The 20,405-nt window shown below is 50.9% G+C and overlaps 1 protein-coding gene across 2 annotated transcripts; it reads left to right on the forward strand.

Moving 5' to 3' along the window:
• Positions 1 to 10,646: 10,646 nt before the first annotated feature.
• LOC116646435 (NADH-cytochrome b5 reductase 2) lies at positions 10,647 to 19,626 on the forward strand. 2 transcript variants are annotated; one of them, XM_032427168.1, is made up of 9 exons: positions 10,647 to 10,731; positions 12,022 to 12,162; positions 12,441 to 12,513; positions 14,719 to 14,825; positions 15,086 to 15,215; positions 15,846 to 15,929; positions 16,669 to 16,754; positions 17,916 to 18,015; positions 18,867 to 19,124. In XM_032427168.1, exons 1-9 carry the CDS (start codon positions 10,711 to 10,713, stop codon positions 19,037 to 19,039), a joined length of 915 nt encoding a protein of 304 aa, XP_032283059.1. In that variant the 5' UTR covers positions 10,647 to 10,710; the 3' UTR covers positions 19,040 to 19,124. The 2 variants fall into 2 exon arrangements, with proteins under 2 accessions (XP_032283059.1, XP_032283060.1); XM_032427169.1 differs by lacking the exon at positions 12,022 to 12,162 and having other exon boundaries at positions 18,867 to 19,626.
• Positions 19,627 to 20,405: the final 779 nt, after the last annotated feature.

A 20,405-nucleotide genomic window follows, 5' to 3' on the forward strand; every position in this document is an offset into this window, starting at 1 on the left:
GATAGCAGTTACCCTTTGGGGAGTAGTGTCTGGAAGGGCTCCTGGTGGGATTCTGCTAATCTGTTTCCTGACCTGGGTTCTGGTGATACTTTTTGAAAATTCAAAGTACTTTATTACTTGAGTATTTTTCTGTGCATGCGTTATATGTCAATAAAATTCACAACAAAAGAAAAAAGTGTACAGAAAAACTTAATACAAAAAATACTGAAATAACTTCTGGATGAGACAGTTAGAAAACTGGCGTTTGATTTGGGCCCATAAGAATAATGTCACCATTATTCTACACCCTGTGGGGGACCCTTCGATGGTTTTAATTGGGGAGTGACATGATCAAAGAACACTTTTTGGTGGTTAATTTGGGAGTGTGAGGAGGATAGGGAAAGATTACCTGTTGGGGGAGTAGTCCTGGTGAGCAATATTGAAGACCTGAGCTCAAAGGTAGAAGATGGATGTGAGATATATTGTGGATTTGGAATCTAAAGTGTTTGGAGACCAGAGAGTTGGAGCAAAAAACCGGGGGGAGTTGAGATGAGCTCAATATTTTACTCTTGGGTGATATACCCACTTCTGGTAACATATGTATTTTTTTCCTCTCTCTAGAATACAATAAGCATTTCTCATCACTCCCAGGTGTCTATTAAAGTGCCCGGCACAAGAGAGATACTCAGAGCTTACAATCTGGGCTTGATGGTGAGGAGGATCCATGGGTAATAAGAATGGGTTTTTCTGGCCCCTTCTCTGATGGTGAGGAGGATCCATGGGTAATATGGATGGGTTTTCCTGGCCTGGTAACCTTTGCAGAGTTGCTTGCCCCGACCCTCCCAGGTTCCTTTCCAGCGAGACTGTAGGAGGCAAGGAGGCAGCTCAGCCTGCAGATCGCCACCAGGCATCTCTGCAAAGGAACCATCTTTGGGAAGACCTGGGTAGTCACTGCTACCTGATGCTTCGCCAGGCTGTAAGTACACCTAAGACAGTGGAACAGGGTAGGTGCTGATGGTTTAAGCTGGTTGATCATTAATTCTTCAGCCACTACCTCTGATATCCATCAGGGTCTGCTGCCACGTCCCTGTTCACCACCATTATGGGGAATGCACTTGCCAGGCAGAACTTGAGTTCCTGAGTGTTCAGGAAAGTTCTGCCCCTTCATACTGTGCTTCTAGTTTATTTTAATTAAACGTGAGGCTGGCAATTAGAGACATTTTATCATGGCCCTCCCAAGGATTTTCTAATCAGAAAAAGTATTAAATTTTGTGAAATATTTTTTAGCATCTTTCAAAATGATTAAATGGTTTCTCCTTTGATTTATTAATATCTTAAAACCTTAATTAATATTCCTACATTTCTGAAATGAATCCCACTTGGGCATGGTACGTTCATCTTCAATGTACTGCTGGGTTCTGTTTAATATTCCACTTAGATTTTTGTATCAACATCCATAATTGAAATTGACTGATAGCGGAGGCTCTTAAAATGTGGCCTTTATTTTATTTTTTTAAGATTTTATTTATTTATCCTACAGAGAGAGACACAGAAAGAGAGGGAACACAAGCAGGAGGAGTGGGAGAGGGAGAAGCAGGCCTCCCGCCAAGCAGGGAGCCTGATGCGGGGCTCAATTCCAGGACCCTGGGATCGTGACCTGAGCCGAAGGCTAATGACTGAGCCACTCAGGTGCCCCCAAATGTGGCCTTTAGATGGCTGGGGATCTCCAAGATCCTTTTAGGCGGTCTGTGAGGTCAAACTATTTTCATAGTAATACTAAGACATCATTCTTCCTGTCTAATCTCATTCTCTCACAGTGTGTGGTGTTTTCCAGGGGCCACACACTGTGTGACAGCTCAACAGATTGAATATAAAAAGCAGATAGGTGGCGTCTTGGTGACTCAGTTGGTTAAGCATCCAACTCTTGATTTCAGCTCAGGTCATGATCTCAGGGTCCTGAGATGGAGCCCCATGTGGGGCTCCCGGCTCAGCTGGGAGTCTGCTTCTCCCTCTCCCTCTGCCCCCTGCCGCTCGCCCCCTCCCCCTCTTCTCTCTCAAATAAATAAATAAATAAAATCTTTTTAAAAAAAAGGCAGATAGGACATCTCGTCTGTCTTCTGTTTAGCCAGATATTAAACAGTTTTAAAAATATGTGAAACACGGGCGCCTGGGTGGCTCAGTCGTTGGGCGTCTGCCTTCAGCTCAGGTCATGATCCCAGGGTCCTGGGATTGAGCCCCACATCGGGCTCCCTGCTCCGCAGGAAGCCTGCTTCTCCCTCTCCCACTCCCCATGCTTGTGTTCCCTCTCTCACTGTCTCTATTTCTTTCATATAAATAAATAAAATCTTTAAAAAAATATGTGAAATAATGCAAGTCTTATTTAGAGTTTCTGTTTTGGAAAATGTAGTTATTTGGGCGCCTGGGTGGCTCAGTTGGTTAAGCGATTGCCTTCGGCTCAGGTCATGATCCTGGAGTCCCAGGATCGAGTCCTGCATCGGGCTCCCTGCTCAGCAGGGAGTCTGCTTCTCCCTCTGACCCTCCCCCCTCTCATGCTCTATCTCATTCTCTCACTCAAATAAATAAATAAAATCTTAAAAAAAAAAAAGAAAGAAAATGTAGTTATTTGAATAAACAGGTTATTTATGCTAATGCCTATGGTTATCTTAAATAAATTAGCAAATACATAATTTTTAAAGTTTCTGCTTTAATTTCTAATAGTTAACTGTTGATAAATACAACTCACATAAACAAAAGTTCTTTAAGATTCTCAGTGATTTTTTTCAAAGTGTAAAGGTGTCCTGTGACCAATAAGTTTAAGAACTCTGACCTATAGCTTTCTTTTTATTGTCTGCCTTTGTCAGACTTTGATATCAGTGTTCTTCATGAAAAGAACTGGGGAACTTTCCTTCTTGCTCTATGCTTTGCACACGATTTAGAACATAAGAATGATTATAATGATGTCATGCAATTACATATACTAAGCATCTATTCCTTGAAGGCTTAAAGGTAACTTTCTCAATTTCCTTCATTCTTATTGGCTTTTAGGTTTAAAATTTTCTCTTTCAGTCAATTTTGATAATTTATAATCTCCTACTAATAGCTATAACATTCAGATTTTCCTACTACTTGCTTTGAGTTGTACAGAACATTTCCTTAATAATTAATACCTTCTGTGTTTGCATGATTTTCTAGTTTCCTAATTTTGTATATTGCTTCAATCTTTTTTTAAAAAAAGATTTTATTTATTTATTTGAGAGAAAGAGAGAGAGAGAGAGGGAGAGCCCAAGGCAGAGGGGAGGGGGAGAGAAGCAGAGGAGGAGGGAGAGGGACAAGCAGATGCCACGCTGAGCATCTGCCCGACGCGGGGCTTGATCCCAGAACCATGAGATCATGACCTGAGCCGAAATCAAGAGTCGGCCGCTTAACCAACAGAGCCACCCAGGCGCCCCTTGCTTAAACTGTTTTTTTTTTTTAAATACACTACCTAGCGTTTGGTCATTTTATAGAGCTTTTGTTTTTATTTTGGAAGACAGATACATTCTTTTACAGCACCTATGTCCTCTGCACCCTACTGAGTCATTTCAGCTGACCTGGACAGGCCAGATGATCAGGGCTGGGGACTGTGCCTCGGAGACACGTCCTGCAGACGACTGACAGGCACAGCTGTAATCTGTGCTGACATTACAGATGAAGTTGCAAGACTTGATTACGTTCCCATTAGAGCTCGTAACTCATCGAGTGACCTCACACAGATTGCTTCATGCTTCTGAGCCCTAGAATCTTTTACATACACAGAAGGGAAAATATTCTCCAGAGCCTTGCTCTCCTGCCAGAAGGGATGGCTGTTGCTTTCATTGAGCTAGCCCAAATGGTGGCCTTGCTATCCCTCTGATCCCAGGGCCCCTTAGAGAGCCACCTCCTAACCCCACCTATTTTAATGAGGCCATAGCGGAGATTCCTTTTCCTCTCATTTTCCAGGGAACAGCATGCAGTTGCCTGGGTGGTGAATGCGAGAATCATGATTGGGCCAAAGACTCCCCTCAGTAAGAGCCCCGGGAGCCTCCCTTCTGTCCAGCCAGCCTGGCCACTAGCATGTCATTGTGACCGCTAGATCTTCAGGTTCATAACGCTAACCAGCAGTCGGCCATATATGTTGTGGGCATGGAGTACGGGATCTGGACTGAATTTTCTTTCCCTTTGCAAGTTAGAGAAACGGGAGGATTCCAGAGCCAATGCCAAGTTTGTCCATTGTGTCTAGCTTCACAATGGAGGCCCTCTTCTTTTCCTGGAAACCTACAGAAGAGTTGTCTGTAGGCCAGCCTTTCCTTGTTTCCAGCCCCAACAAGACTGTAGAATGAACAACAGTCACTTAGGAAATACCCCCCGAGGCCCGCATCCACCTGGTGCCATGCTGCGCACTTGCAACACAAGGGTGAGTCAGACGCCATCCCACGTGGTGACCAGCTACCCCAACTTCAGGTTGTTTCCCCTGGAGGGGAGTTCAAGCACCCAAGCGCCATGTGCCTCCCTTCCTCACTGGGTCTAGTTAAGGCTCCTTTCGTCTAACAGAGAAGGTCCATCAAGCACATTGTACTCCCCCCGCCTCCTACAGCACCACTGTGGGATATGGCTGGGCACCATTGTGGCTGGCTGGTCAACTTCAGTTCTGTAGGTCTGTTCGTCCGCCTGTCTGTCTGAGAGAGGCCCAGGGCTGCCTGCCTCCAGGGTGCGCACAGCCACGGGAGCCGTCATCCGGGGCCGTCGGGGGCCATCATCCAGGGCTGTGATGAGCCCGCACACAAGGGTCCTTGGAACCTTACAGCTCTACAGTCCTTCCCAGACTCCGTCCTCACGCACCTTCTGTCAGTTGCTTCTCACACTGCCCGTGTGGTGTGAAAAGAGGAGGACGCTTACCCCGCACCCAGAAAAAGAAACTGAGGCTTATAAAATCGAAGTGACAGAGTCACACAACTGCTAAGTGAGATGGAGCCCACACCTTGTTCAAATAAGCCTGGAGATTTCCCCTGCCCCCACATCGCCTATCTTGGAGAACCGGTGGTAGTTCTACACCATTCTGGTGCTATGACCCCCTTCCCTACCGTATGACCCATCACTTCTTTCATTCCTTCTTTCATATGGTCATGCACAAGTCGTCACTGAGCACCATCTTCTCACCAGACTTGCAATTAGGCTCTGGGGATGCAAAAGCAAGTAACGCCCAATCCCTGATTCCTCCCATAGGATTTGAGAGCCATGTTCAGCTGCCCTCGTACAAAGCGGTAAATGCTGTAACAGAGGGAGCACAGAGTAGGGAGTGTCTTCTAGGAGTAGCAGGGAAAGCTTAGCTAAGGATTAGACATTTCTGCTGGGTCTTACAAGAATCGGAAGTTTTTCAGGTAAACAGAGAAGGGAAGGCATTCCATTGAGGGAAACTGGCATGAGCAAAGGATCAGAAAGACTAAGCAGAGGGACATTCAGGGTAAAAAGTGCAGTTGTGTGTGTCTGGTGCTTTGGCAGGGGAACTGAGGGGAGATTATTTAAAATTACAGCTTAGGTCCTAGTTGTGGAGGGCCTTATTTTGGTAGAAAGAATGCTAGACTCTGTCTTGTAGTCGGAGGATGGCAATGATTGCCATTTGAGCACAGAAGAGAAAAAAATCAGACCCGTATTAAAGAAAAATTAATCTGGCAAAAGTCAACAGGATGCCAGTGGATAGAGGGAGAGAGCGGAGGCAGGAAACAGTTGAGGAGACGCATAGACACAAGAGCCCAACTACGATGGGGACTACAAGAGTGACAGGAGGGAACAAAACAGGTTCAACAAACACTGTGTTCACAGCATCTACAAGCTCGGATGACCAATTACGTTTAAAATGGAGGAAAGAAAAAAATCACACATACAAAAAATGACTCCCAGGTCCCTAACTCTACTGAGCGTATAGATAAAAGCTGGTAAGAGTTAGCATTTATTATTTACTCCAGGCCAAACCCTTTATATGCATTATTTCCTATAATCCTCTCAGGAAATCTGAGAAATAGGTAGTATTATTGACCCTAATTTTACAGATGAAGACATTGACACTGTTTCTGCAAATTCTGCCCATTCCCGGTGTCTCAAGACTCTTACAGAAGGGAGGGGGGTAGGGGATGGGGTAACTGGGTGATGGACATTAAGGAGGGCACGTGATGTGATGAGCACTGGGTGTTACAGGCAACTAATGAATCGTTGAACACTACACCAAAAACTAATGTACTTTAGGTTGGATAACTGAACTAAAAAAAAAAAAGACTCTTACCTTTATACAGTCTTACTCCATCAGCCCATGTCAGCCCCCGATTACCAGGTGCATGCAAGGTCTCCCATGCCATATTTCTGTTATACAAATCGAGGTTGAAGCTGGTCCAGGAAGCAAAGTGTTACTATCACTCTCTGCCCACCTGTAGGGCACAGTGGGGAATTCTGATCAGGTGGTATCAATACACTCTAGCTTAAAATCCTTGAAGAGGAAAACCAAGGAAACTCCAATTCAAGCAAGGTTTTCCCTTGGTCATGGTATTGGGTGCTTGGAGTGGGTGAGGTGTCCCATCAGTGTTCTCTCATAACGCTCAGCCCAGTCAAGCTGAGGACAATCCCCAAGCCTGGATTGGGCTGCTGGGACCCTTTGTTCAGGATGACATTTGTGCACAATGCCCAAAGGACAGGCCAGAGCCAGGGTGAGGAGGAAGGGATGGAGTGGATGGGCTGCTCACGGGGCCTGGCAGGGAAAATGAGCTGAGGACAGGGCCAGCAGCAGCGTGGAGGCTGCTGAGGGAGGTGGTTTGCAGGAGAAAGGAGTCACACAGAGCAACAAGAACATCAGGCACCAGAGGGGAGGAGCACTTCCTGGCTTTTCTGATCCAAATCCCAGGAAAGCTGTTTCTGGAATAAATCCAAGTATAAAGAAACAAGCCCGATGAGACAAAAATAATAGTTTATTTAGTGTATTAGTTTCCCATTGCTGCTATCATGAATTACCACAACTTTGCTGTCTTTAAGCAGCACAAATGTATTAGTCTCTTACTGTTCTGGAAGCCCAAAGTGTAAAATCAGTTTCACAGCGGGCTAACGTCAAGGTATCCGCAGGGCTGGTCTCTTCCAAAGGCTCTCAGGAGAAATCCTTTCTCTTGCCGTCTTCCGCTTCAGTGGCTACCTGCATTCCTTGGTTTGTGGCCCCTCCCTCCATCTTCAAGATGGTCACTCCACGTGCTGCGTCGGGCATCGTATTGCCTTCTGGTCTCCTCCGGCGTCCCTCTTATACGGAATATTGTGATTACAGTGGGCCCAACCGGACAACCCAGGATAGTCTCCCCCCCTCAAGATCTTTAGGTCACTCACAGCAACAAAGCCCCTTTTGCCACATAAGGCAGCATTCATGGGTTCTGGGATTTAGGATGTGGGCCTATTTGGGGAAGGTCATTTATCCAACCTACCACAATGTAGGCTTAATAGCTAGAACCTCAGAGGTGGTCATTTGTTCAGGGGCGAAATGGAAAGAAATCATTTTCAAGGTCAAAAAGCTAATGAAAAGCCCACAGCAGCCCAGACACTGTTTAGAGAGCAAAGGCTCAGGGAGCTTTGACTTGGCAACAGCATCAGTCCCCCCAGGGAGTCTCAGCAGTGAGGGCGGCTGGCCCCCTCACTTGAGAAGCTGTCTTGTGGGGCAGAGTCTCATACACCCTAAAACAGTGACAGCAGATACTCATTCTTTTTTCAGCAAACACTTGCTGAGCGCCTCCTCTTTGCCAGGCCCTATTACCAAGCCGCAGATGTAGAGAGTGAGACGTGTGCTCACGGTCTATTTCAGGAGAGGAGTAAAAGATGAGCCAAACCAGGCAGAACGTGGGCATGCAAGGGGCGCATCTAGAGTGTGCAGGGGTGCTGAGGAGAGAGGGCAAGCATTGCCTTCTCAGAATTACTGGGAGCCCAGACAAATGCCTGCCTCTTATCCTGCTCGAAGGGTAACAAAGGGAGATGCGCCGCTGCCTCTCTGGTCACACGGAGGGAAAAAGAGAAGGGAGAATGGGGGGTAGAGGCAACTGCTCAGAGAGCCACAGGCAAAACGGAGGTGCCCAATGATTCCAAAGCCAAAAAGAAAGAGCTGATTGAACCAGAGGGAGAAAATTAAGTTCATTCTTCATTCACCCATTCATTCATTCATTAAATATTTATTGAGCATCTACCAATTGCCAGGCACTATTCTGAGGCCTGGGAAACAACAGGAGTTAAAACAGAGCAAGTCCTGGGGCACCTGGGTGGCTCAGTCAGTTAAGCATCTGCCTTTGGCTCAGGGCATGATCCCAGCGTCCTGGGATCGAGCCCCTCATCAGGGTCCTTGGTCAGCTGGGAGCCTGCTTCTCCTTCTCCCTCTGCTGCTCCCCCTGCTTGTGCTCTCTTGCTCTCTTGTCAACTAAATAAATAAAATCTTTAAAAAAAACAAAACAAAACCAAAAACACAGCAAGTCCTGGCCTCATGGAGCTTACATTGTAGTAGAGGGAAAGAGTAAGCAAGTAGATAAAATACATAGTATGTCATCGGCTGACATGTTTTATGAAGACAAATTAAGCAAAAAAGGGGACACTGACAGAAAGGACTGTTCTTCTCTTGAGCATTTCTGGAGCATCTATCATGTGCCAGGCAGCGTGCTAAATGTGGCAGGGCAGAGAGGAATTCATTCATTCATTTGTTCTCTATTTATTGAATGTTCTCTGTGTGAGAGTCACTGTGTTCAGCCCTGGAGAAACAACATCCCTGCCATAATGGAACATCTAGACTAATGTGAGAATCAGCCATTTAACAATTAAATATACAGGATGTATAATTACAAACCGAAGTAAAAGCCATGAATAGAATATAATGTGTACATCTACTTAAATTGGGGGATTCGATCAGGCATCTCTAAGGAAGAAGTGGTATTTGAACTGAGACCCAAAGAATGTACGAGGGAAAGGTATAAACAGTCGTAATAAACGACTGTAATTAGAGCAGTGTGCTATTGGCAGAGGGGCTGGGCAACGAGATCAAAAGAGAGCAGGGAGACCAGAACCAGACTCCTGCTTACATGCAGACTGATGGATGACAGGGTGACACTGCACGTTAGCCACCAGGTGAGCAAGTCAACAAACATTACGGAGACAACACATTATCCACATGGAAAAAATTAAGTCGGATCCCTGCTTTGCATCCTATACAGAAATCAGTTCCAGGTGGTTGAGAGACTTAAACGTTAAAGGAAAAACTTTAAGTCTTGTCAGAAAAAATAGAGAATATCTTTATGATCTTGCATAGGAACAGACAAGTCACAGAAAGCGCTAACCATAAAGGCAAAAGATTGGAGATTGATACATTTGACTACATTGCAATTACAAACTGCTATTCATCAAAAGCCAGAGACAGAGAGAGAGAAAAGAGAGAAGGGGAGGGAGGGAGGAAGGAAGGAAGGAAGGGAGAAAAAGGAAGGAAGGAAGGGAGGGAAGAAGTTGCATACCAGGAGAAAATATCTGTAACTGATATAACTGGCAAAGAAGTGGTCTCTAATACACATAAGACTCCTAAAAATCAGTAAGAAAAATTCAACTCAAGAGAAAAAGGGGCAAAAGTCATGAGCAGGCATTTTTTTTTTTTTTCCGGAAAAAAAAAAAAAAAAACCAAAACCACCATGGGGAATAAACATATGAAGGATGTTCAACCTCCTCAGCTCTTAGGTAAATGATATTAGGTTCACGAGCCATCATTTTACATTTATTAGCTTGTCAATAATTAAGATATGTAACAATAATATCCTGGTACCTGCAAGTATTAGGGGAGGTGTCCACTAAGTATGTGCCTGTGCTGGTGTGTATTTGGGGGCTGGGGATGGCTGGCTATTTCCTGGCCTCTCTGTCTCCCTCAGGCCCAGGAGGCAGGGAGTTACCTTTACCACTGGCAAGGGGAGAACTGATGGGGGGAGGGGGGTTATCAAGGTTCTGAAATGTGCTGCGAAGAACCCCCATAACCGTCGGTCGATGCCTGCCATTCTGCCTCCTGTTGGTCTAGTGTTGGGCACCTGTCGTCTCTCTCTCCCAGTAGAGAATGAATGAAGGAGTGAATGAACGCTTTGAACGAATGTCTTAACTCCATGACACCCCCATCCGGGCAAACACCCAGCGCTAGACCAGGCCCACAGTAGGAGCTCTTTATGCGCGTTGAACGATTATATTCACGTGCTCTCTGAATTGGCCTAAATTCCCATTTCTTTTACCAGCATCCCCTCCTCCCACCCAGACGCCCCTCCCTTTCTCCCACCTTGGCACAGTTCGGACCAGGTGCAGAGAGGAAGTTCTCCATCTGGGCTGCTCCGAGAGTGCTGGGAGAGGGCGGGATGGAGAGGGGGCCACGAATAAACAAGAGATGGCCGCTAGGAGCGGGGACCCCGGCAGCGGCACCCCGCGGGCAGGGCGCGGCAGGGCGCGAGTCGCGCGGGAGAGGAGCTGTGCGGGGCGCGGGGAGGGGTTACGGGGGCCGGGGGTTGCGCGGGCGGGGGGGGGGGGGGGGGGGTGCGCGGGAGGGGCCGGACGCGCGTTGCCGGCCTAGCGCCTCTCCCGGCGTCGGCCCGCGCGTCTGCCAGGCTTCCCCGTCCGCCAGGCGGAGCTGCGGACGCGCCCACGAGTCGGCCCGACGCGCCGCGGCCTAGCAGCCAGCCCCACTTCGACGACATGTTCGGCGTCTCGTTCCGGGTGGGTGCCCGGGGCGCGGCGGGGCGAGGCCGCGGAAGTCCGCCGGGGTCCCGGGCCGGCTGGGCGGGTGAGGCCGAGGGCGAGGGCGTGGGCCGGGCGGGGCCGCGAGGGGCGGGGAGCGGGGCGGCGCCGAGAGGCGCCGGGGCGGGCGTGGTGTGGCGGCGAGCGGGGCGCCGCGGCCCATCCCCGGTCCCGCCGCGGCAGGCTGGGGTCGGACCCGGGGCGGGCGAGCGGAACGGGCCGCGGGGCGGGGTTGGGGACGGGGGCGGGAGCCCGCCCGAGTGGCTGCGAGTGAGTGGCCAGGCCTCCTTCGCCTGCCTGGGAGGGTGCTGGTGGGTCCCGAGGCGCTAAGGTAATGGAGCACCCCGAAGTCGGAGGTACTCACCCCCAGCCCAACCCGCCTGAACCTGGTCGGGGGAGTAGTGGGGGCGGCGAGCTCAGCCGCAACTACCTGCTGGAGGACCCCGTGCCTATCCCCCCTCCGCAGATCTGTCCTTGGGGCCTGCGACGTTCATTTTAGATTGGGGGTTAGAAGCAGTGCCACCAAAGGTGCCTGGGTAGCTCAGTTGGTTAAGCTTCCGGCGTGATCCCAAGGTCCTGGGATCGAGCCCCTCATCAGACTCAGCCCCTGGGCGTGGAGCCTGCTTGGAAGTCTCTCTCTCCTTTCCACACTCCCCCACCCCCACTCCTCACTCTCTCTCAAAAAAAAAAAAAAAAAAAAAAAAAAAGGAAGAAGCAGAAGCAGCAATGCCATCACCTCAAGGAGGGGTCTCCCAGGACTTTCACCCTTGTACCCCTGGGTGTACCAGGTTGGAGGCCGATGGGTAGGAAGGGCCTGGTGACATTAATTCTGCCTGGCCGTGTCTGATCTGCAGCTGACTCCTCCCTATCCTCCAGATCCACCATAGGCTCAGCCTGCATTCTGTTTTTTGGTTTTTTTTTAAGATTTTATTTATTTATTTATTTGAGAGAGAGTGAGTACAAAGTGGGGGGGGGGGGGAGCAGAGGGAGACAGAGAAGCAAGTTCCCCTCTGAGCAGGGAGCCTGATGCGGGGCTCGATTTCCAGGACCCTGAGATCATGACCTGAGCCGAAGGCAGACGCCCCACGGATGGAGCCACCCAGGCGCCCTGCATTCTGTTTTATTACCTTTGCCTCGGTCTGGTTTCTTCTGGGCTCGGCCCAGCTTCTCCTGTGCCTTTGGTGTCGGGAGGGTGCTGTCGTGCCTGAGCACTGTCCTGCCCAGGGCAGGCAGGACCTGAGGCGCCCTGCTCACATTGTGTCTGGCTAGGACCCGTCCCTGCTCCTTGCCGTCACCATCATTGGAGTTACAGTGGTCCTGTTGGCCCTGAGGAACATGAACTCGCGGAGAAGACATACCACCTTACAGGACTCTGAGACCAAGTACCCGCTGCCCTTGATTGAGAAAGAGGTAGTGGAGTCAGCCCACCCCCTCCACTGGCAGCCTGTGAAAAAGAAGAGGACGAGAGTGGTGGAGAATGTGCTGGCTGGGAAGGCAGGGCAGTGGGACAGGCATTTTCTGGCCTCCAGTTTGCTCTCACTGCCTCCGAGTGTGTGTGTGTGTGTGTGTGTGCGCGTGCGTGTGCTGGGATTGCACCAAATAGAGCTCCTTCCTTTACCAGGCATTTGAGTTGCCCAGAAAGGCTTCTCGAAAGCTGACAGAGCCTGCCTCTGTTTTCTGTTTTATAGCAAATCACCCACAACACCTGGAGGTTCCGCTTTGGACTGCCCTCACCAGACCATGTCTTGGGGCTTCCTGTAGGTGAGTGGGGTTTGGGGTCATCACCAGGGACTGGGCCTTGCCAGCACTCTGCTCCTCTCAGAAACTCAGCTGGGGTGGAGAGGTTGCCTTTCCTAAGACAGGTCAGCTCAGAGATGTAGAGAGATGGGCTTGGGGGCAGTCCATTTCCTTTCTCATTGTTCGATTTGGGCTGACACAGAAGTGATGTCTCCTCACTGAAAATAAGTGAATCTAGAATCAGAAGCTCTAAGATCTCATCATAGGCTCCTTGCTGGGCAACCTTAGGCAAGTCCTTCAACCTCTCTGAGCCTTGGTCTATGAAATGGAGTTTCCCAGGCCTGCCTGCCACCTGGGTTGTTGTGAGGGTAAAGTGACTGATGGGTGTGAAAATTGAGAACGTGCAAAGTGCTGTGTACATGTGAGGGATGGAAGGAACTGATGTCCCCTACAGTCAGGAGAAAGGCCCAGAATGTGTGGAGAGGCAGGAGGGAGTCAGGTGTGTCTTCCCACGCAGTGTGTCTTTTCAGCAGGGACCTCAGACCCACACAAGAAGGGACCCAGCATGAATACCAGCCCTAGCAGGCCTAGAGTTCCGAGTTATCCCATTTCTAGTCTGTAACACCACTAGACGCCCAAGTCCGTCTTAGTGAGGGGGAAAACCTCGGCTAGGTCCCCAGCCTAGGGATTCAGAGCTTTGAACAAACTGCTAGTTTGCTTGCCAGCCTGCTGGAGACCCTAATCCATGCCTACTTGTCCTGTTGTGTGTAGGACCAAACCTTGACCTCTCCTCTATCAGGTCATGAAATTACTCACCAGGTAGCCCACCTGGCCCCCGAGCCTCCTTGCTGCTTCCTCTTCCTGTCTCCATCCACAAGAGCTCAGCGCCAGCCTGCCTTCCAGCCCTCTGCCTGGCCTGTGGGGTCAGGCCTACTGGCAAGAAGGCTAAAAGAATGAAAAACGATGAGACACAGAATTTCTCAGAATCTGCCATGACCCCCCCTCTCCTTCGCCCTGGTGTGGGGGGTACAGAGTTAGTGGGATAGGTAGTTTGGAGGCTTTTGGAAGAGTCTGCTGTGAGGGCCTCCCAGCTCAGCTGAATCGAAGCAGGTGAGAAATGGGGCCCACCAGGGCAGCCCCATTTTCTCCGGGACGGACATGGCCAGGCCAGACCCAGGTTGGCTGCATCTGAAAGAGCCTTTCTGAGGTCTCCAGGTTCACATTTGTTCTCAGGAGGAAGCTGCCTCAGGCATTTATTTCTGCGTGTTCCTGATGCGCAGCCAGGCCATAGCCAGAGTCACTGAGCCTGTCCTTTCTTCTTTCCCTTCCCTGCAGTTTAATTTCAGTATAGAGCCTGTCCTTTCTTAACCCGGAGTGTTTGCACCTCAGGCTTCAGGGCCTCCCCAGAGACCACAGAGCTTCCTCTTGCCTCTGTCCCCTAGCAGCTCCTGCCTGCACCACTATTCCTCGTAGTCACCGAAGTGTCCCACTTTAAGATCCAGCGGTGACCTGAGCGGCCCCGCCCATCCTGTGACACTGGGACGTAGTCCCGATCCATAGGTCTGTGGCCATGCCTGGTCCATTCGGTTCTACCCTGGAGGGGCAGAATTCCGCGGCTCAGAACTTTACTCTTCCTCAAGCAGAGCCATAGGCCAGGAAGACACAATACTCTTTCTAGAAGTCCTGGTCTGTGGTGTCCAAATTCCGGGGCTCAGTGTGCCTGTGAGCCCAGGCCGGCCCTGAGCCAGGCAGCAAGAAGCAGAAGAGGGGGCTGTGGTTCTTTCACAGACCCCAGCGATCCACCCAGTTCAGGAAGAAATGGCTTTGTGAAGGCAACGTATTTTGCTTTAAAAGGGAAGCACACCTTTCTGTTATTTTTAATACTCAGCCTCCAACCCGAATGAGCTCTTCCCGTGCAACAGAGGACTCTGACGCAGGAAGCATGCACTCACGTGAAGCTCACAACTCCACTGGGATGGAGGCAGGGCAGGCACATCATCCCCACTCACCCAGAGGGGTGAAGTGACTTGCCCAGGGTAGTGTGCAGAGTGACAAGGGCAGGCCTAGGACCCAGGCATCCTGGCTCTGGGCCCCTTCCCTGCCTGGCCGTGCTCCCATGCATCCTGCCACACTAGGCACTTGCCTCCCTGAAGCTCAGTCCTTTATGGGAATCCTGGGCCTGTTTCGGCTGGCTGTGCTCACATTTAGCATTGGACGCCTTTTCTGTAGGTAACTATGTCCATCTCTTGGCCAAAATTGATGGTGTTCTGGTGGTCAGGGCTTACACACCGGTGTCCAGTGATGATGACCGAGGCTTTGTGGACTTGATTATAAAGGTAAGTGGGGCACCAGCTGCCTCACCCTCCCAAGCCTACGAAAGGTGGTAGGGTGGGGAAGGAGCCCCTGACCTGGGAAGGGCTTTCCAGCAGTGTCATGGAACAGTGAAGCTGTGGTGAAGTCTTCAGGGGTGCTTAGAGCAACTGTGAGGGCAGAGAACTCTTGCTTCAAGGTTTCCAGTAGCAAATGGAATTTTGAGTTGTGTGCAGCTGTGGCCTCCGGTCTGAGGGTGTACAAACCAGGCTGCCTTATTTTTCAGATCTACTTCAAAAATGTGCACCCCAATTATCCAGAAGGGGGGAAGATGACTCAGTACTTGGAGAATATGAAAATTGGCGACACCATCCTTTTTCGAGGGCCAACCGGTCGCCTGTTCTATCATAAGCCAGGTACTGGGGGGTTCACATTGGGCCTCCCGCTGGAAGGAAGAAGATTCTTGTGGTTGGTCCACTGTTGTAGAAAACTTCTCAGGGTTGGGTCCTGTGGACTTGTCCTTAAAGCCTTCGTACGTTCACTCAACACACACACTTGATGAGATTGTAAGCTTCATTAAGGTAGGGGAGTGCTGGGGTGTTTCCTCATGGAAACTGGATCTCCAGAACGATGCCTGATGCAGAAAAGGTGTCTGTAAGGCTGAGCAGTGGAAGGATGGATGGATGGATGGATGGATAGATGGATGGATGGATGGATGGATGGATGGCATCCACTCTTGTTCCTTACCACATACTCATCACTGACTCGCTCATTCATGCTGTGGCTTAGAGTGCTCTGTGAGGCTCCATTTAACTTCACTGTGCTTCCCTCCTCCCTCAGAAGAAAAGGTCCAGTGAGTCCTTGGCTCAGTTTCCACTTTGTGCACCATGGCCCCCGGGCCGCCCTGACTCGTTTCTCTGGTTGAGAACGGTGCGGCCCCTTCCTCGGGTGGCCTTGCCTCCTGGGAGTCCCAAGGGAAGCCCGTGACCTCTTACAAGCTCTCAGGCAAGAGCTGCAGAAGTCAGAGGGGTCCTCTGTGTTTCTAGGGAACTTTTCAATCAAGGCATACAAAACAAGTGAGCCTGAAAAGAAGCTGGTCAGTCACCTGGGAATGATTGCTGGGGGCACAGGTGAGAGACTTCCGGGGCTTCCTCCATGGGGGGAAGGGCCCCAAGACCTTTCGTACTTTGGAGTCATTTGATCCTAGAGGAGACTCTTCCATGGCTGTTTTAGAGGGGAGTGCAGGTTGATGACAGGCCTGGAAATGGACCCCATGTGCCCTGCTCCCCTGATCCAGCATGCTGGCTGCCCCAGAAGTCAGGCTGGGGCCCCTGGAAGAGTCTGGGGACCGAGCTGAGTAAGCCCACACATGGTCCCCCGAGGGCTCCTGGATGCAGGTCAAGCCCGAATCTCCCCATCCCCTGAGAATGAGTGAATGAGAGAACAGAACAGATGTATCAGGACACCTACGATGTGCCAGGCACCATCACAGGCGCTTGTGAAATGATCACTTATTCGTCATTCATTCTGTTGTACACATGGGGACACCGAAGAGCTCAGACGGGCACCTGCCTCACCCTGCTCTGAGAGCAAGTCGGGATAGCGGGCTGAGTGTGAAACTAGCCAGTTCAGAGCCAGGGCTCCTTCCATCTTGCACGTGAACATCAGAAAGGGCTTTCAATTTATTGTTGCATTAGAAGGGAAAACCAAAATGAAGGGCGGTTTTCCACTTTGAGTTTGGGGGCAGGCACGAGAGAAGTAGGACTGGGGCTGAGGCGGAGTGTTAAGGGGCTGCAGACCAGGGATCGTGGGTACCGGAGCGGGAGGGAGCACCACTAGCTGTGTCCCGCCTGCTCCTTCCTGTCCCAGGGATTACGCCCATGCTGCAGCTCATTCGCCACATCACAAAGAACCCCAGCGACAGGACCAGGATGTCCCTCATCTTTGCCAACCAGGTCAGTTCTGCCGAGTCGGCCCTGAGCTTGGAGGGGTGGGAGGCACGTTTGCTGAGCGGGCCGTCTGCGTTCATACCTCCCCCTGACTGACCTCTCGCTGCCTCTGCCACGGGAGGGCCGAGCAGGTGCTCAGCCGGGGTGTGGGGGGGTGGCTGCTGGAGGAGCGAAGTCCAGGCCCGGTTTCCCACTTGTTGTTGTTTTTAACTGTCTCCCCAGCCACCCTATGGACTAAGCTTTCTTTCCTTCATAATCAATTCTGTTTTTCTGAGTATAAAATCATAGATGCCCTCAGTAGAAATTTTAGAAAATACAGAAGTATATAAGTACTTGACATCTTTTTTGTCTTTCTTCTATACATGCCGTGTATTTGCAATTACATTTATGTATTGCTTGGTTTTTTCACTCAACATTACCACACGAGCATTTCTTCTCATCAAACCTCTTTATAAATATTTTCATCAGTCTGTATCAAGTTGCACCAGAATTTACTGTATTTTCTGCATTCAGATTGTTTTCAGTTTTCACAGTTTTAAGGATAAAATGCTTGATGCCTTTTAGATTATTTTCTTAAATAGGATCCCAGAAGTAGAATTGCGGGCACAAGAACCGTGATGAGTTTTAAGATCCAGGTCCTCTCTGCAGTATCTCGGAGCCTGTGACAAGTTTCTTTTGGCTTTGGTTTCCTTTCCCCAAATGAAGCTCCAGCCTGTGTTGCCCTCTGCTTTAGCTCTCCAGTGCTGTTAGGTGGGACCTCATGTATTACTGCCTTCACCCCTTGCGCTCCCTGCACAAGATCCTGGGCCCACACTCCGCTCCTTCCAACTGGGTTCCAGCTGGGTTAGCCCTGCGTGGTGCTCAGTGTGGATGGGGGCGGGGGGCTGAGACCTCTGAGTGAGGCCACCCCGCCTGGGCTCCGCAGTGGCCTTCCAGCTGGAGGGCGGTCACGGCCGCTGCAGCAGCCTCCCCTGTCCTCCGCCCACAAGAGGGAGGGCTGGTAGTGCAGAAGCTGCAGCAGAACCTTTGTTTGCCCCGGACTCGTGGCGAGAGCACCCCCACTCGAGTGGGGTCAGCTCAGGCAGAAATGTGCTGACCCGTGTGCTCAGTGTGGGGACCAAGCAGGATGTCCCTGTTGGGGCTTTGCTCATGTTCCTTCTTTTCTAGACAGAGGAGGATATCTTGGTGAGAAAGGAGCTTGAAGAAGTTGCCAGAACTCATCCAGAGCAGTTCGACCTATGGTACACCCTGGACAGGCCTCCTGTTGGTATGATCCCCATAGTCCCCACTGTGGGTTAGCTCCAACCCTTGACCCACCTCAGGAACTAGTCCCTGGGTTTGTTTGCTTTTTAGGACTGTGCTTGGGAGCTGAGACCTTCAGCTCTGTCCCTGCATGGGAAATGGAAGTGGAGGGAGAGAGGATTGGGGCGACCTGCTTGTAAGAGCAGTGTCTGGTATCTCAGCAGCAGTCCATACGCGCACTGAACCTCAGGAGGGACTCGGAGGGACACCCGGTCACTGGGTTGCTCTGAGCACCCACTCCATGCTACACTCGACACAGCATCCCGCAGAGACATCACACACATGGCCATGGACCCCTCGCCCCCTTACCACCCGACCTCTCCTGGACAGTAGTCATCACATGGCGAGCCCCAGGCAGCTGCTGCAACCCTAGCCAGCACCCAGCCACCCCGGCACCCTGCACCTTCATGCTGCCTCTCCTACTGCACCCAGCTGTGCCTGCCTTGTCATATAGCTCGCTGCCCAGCAGAGGGCGCCCCCCAACCGAGCCACAAAAACCCCAGGCCTGTTCCACCCTGCCCAGCCCCAGCTCCCTGCCTTGATTCACACCATGCCTCACTGTTGTGTTCTCCATCCCTGCCCCTGCATGCGGCGTCAGACAACCAGCAGTGAGCCTGGGATGTGGGGTCAATACTGAAGGCTTCCTGGGTCTCCCATGTCCTCCACTTCCCGGCTTCTCTGCAGAGAACAGCAGTGCAGACTTCTAAGCCTTGGAGAGCAGCCTTGCCTCCCTCTTTGGGGTGGGGGCAGATGGCTTGGGGTCAGGGGCTCTACCCAGCAGCCTCACAGCTTTTTTCTACTTCTGCTTAACCTCAGGCTGGAAGTACAGCTCAGGCTACATCACCGCCAACATGATCAAGGAGCACCTCCCTCCTCCTGGGCAGTCCACGCTCATCCTGGTGTGTGGCCCACTGCCCCTGATCCAGACAACTGCTCACCCTAACCTGGAGAAACTGGGTTATACCAAGGATATGATTTTCACTTACTGATACCTCCCTTGCTTCTAGCAAATTTGCCTAGTCCCTTTCTGTTTCGGAGTGAGTTCTGCCTCACCACATTAAACTGGGATGTGTTCACAAGTGCCTTGTAATGCATCCTCAGGCACATGGCTTCTCGTTTGGGTGTGAGCCTAAGAAGCATTCAAGGGGCTGGAGGCAGACTGGTTTCTGAGGCCTCGTAGCTTGGGAGGCTCGAAGGAACTCTGTTCAGTGCCTTGCCCCATAGTTTAATGAAATCAACTTCAGCACAAAGCAGACAGCTCAGGAGATGTGGCTCTGTGGGGAATCTGCTAGGCCAGCCCTACATGTGAACGGTCTTGTGTGTGTCCAAGGGAGGTCAGAACTGGCAAAAGTGCAGGGGCAGAATTCCAGAAGGATCCAACTGGGGTCATATCAACTCCCAGTAATCTCTCTTGAACTCCCATCTCCAGAGTGTTGTTTTTAAGGTCAGACTTACTAGAGGGCCCAGGCACCCTCCATGTGCTCTCTTCCTTCTTTGGTAGGAGACCCTTGAAGTGGGAACGGTGTTGAAAGGTATTAGGGAGTTGTAAATCCGTATGGTAGGCAGGCTTCAGCCATGCTAGACTCCCTGTGCTTTGCACAACAGATGGAGGCAAGGGCCCTGGTTTTCTCAGCATCTTCTAAATGCCAGGCCCCGTTCTGGTGTGGCGGGTGGGGTGGTTAGCACAGAAGTTTCTGAACTGCAAATGAGATGAGGCTCCAGGAGTTATTCCTGAAATCCTTGCCATTGCTACGCCCAAGTGATCCAAGTGACCCCCCAGCCCTGGCCGTCCGCGGCCAGGCTGACGTGCTGCTCCATTGCCCAGGGGTGGGTAGAACTTGTCCTGCACTTTAGTTCGCATCATTCTCACAACAAGCCGGAGATTCCGTGGGGATGATGTTCTCCCGAGTTACAGATGAGGAAAGTGAGGCTCTAAGTTATTATCTTCAGATCCTTCCAACACAACAGGAGGCAGCGAAGCTGGGCTTCAGACCTGGGTGCTTAATTCCAAGTCCTTTCCTTTCTGCAAAAACTGGCATTGTTAGCATTGCCTCCAACGGGTGTCACTGGATGTGCGTGTGTGCATGCGTGTGGAGGGGACAGGAGAGGGTGGGATGGCTCTAGAGAACTCAGCAGAGTACAGCTGTGCCCTGCCTAGGGATGGTCTCACAGAGGGTGGGTAGGGGTGCGATGGGTGCGGGGTGTGGGGGGGGAGGGGCTGCGAGCCTTCACCCATGCGTGTGTTCAGCGCACCTTCAGCAGATCCCTACTTGGAGAAGCTACTCCGCTGGGCACAGTATGATGAGTAAGAGCCCACCCTCGTACTTTCCTCCAACACAGAGCTTACCACACCTT

Source organism: Phoca vitulina, unplaced genomic scaffold, assembly GCF_004348235.1.
Source record: "Phoca vitulina isolate PV1807 unplaced genomic scaffold, GSC_HSeal_1.0 scaffold36, whole genome shotgun sequence".
Lineage (NCBI taxonomy): Eukaryota > Metazoa > Chordata > Mammalia > Carnivora > Phocidae > Phoca > Phoca vitulina.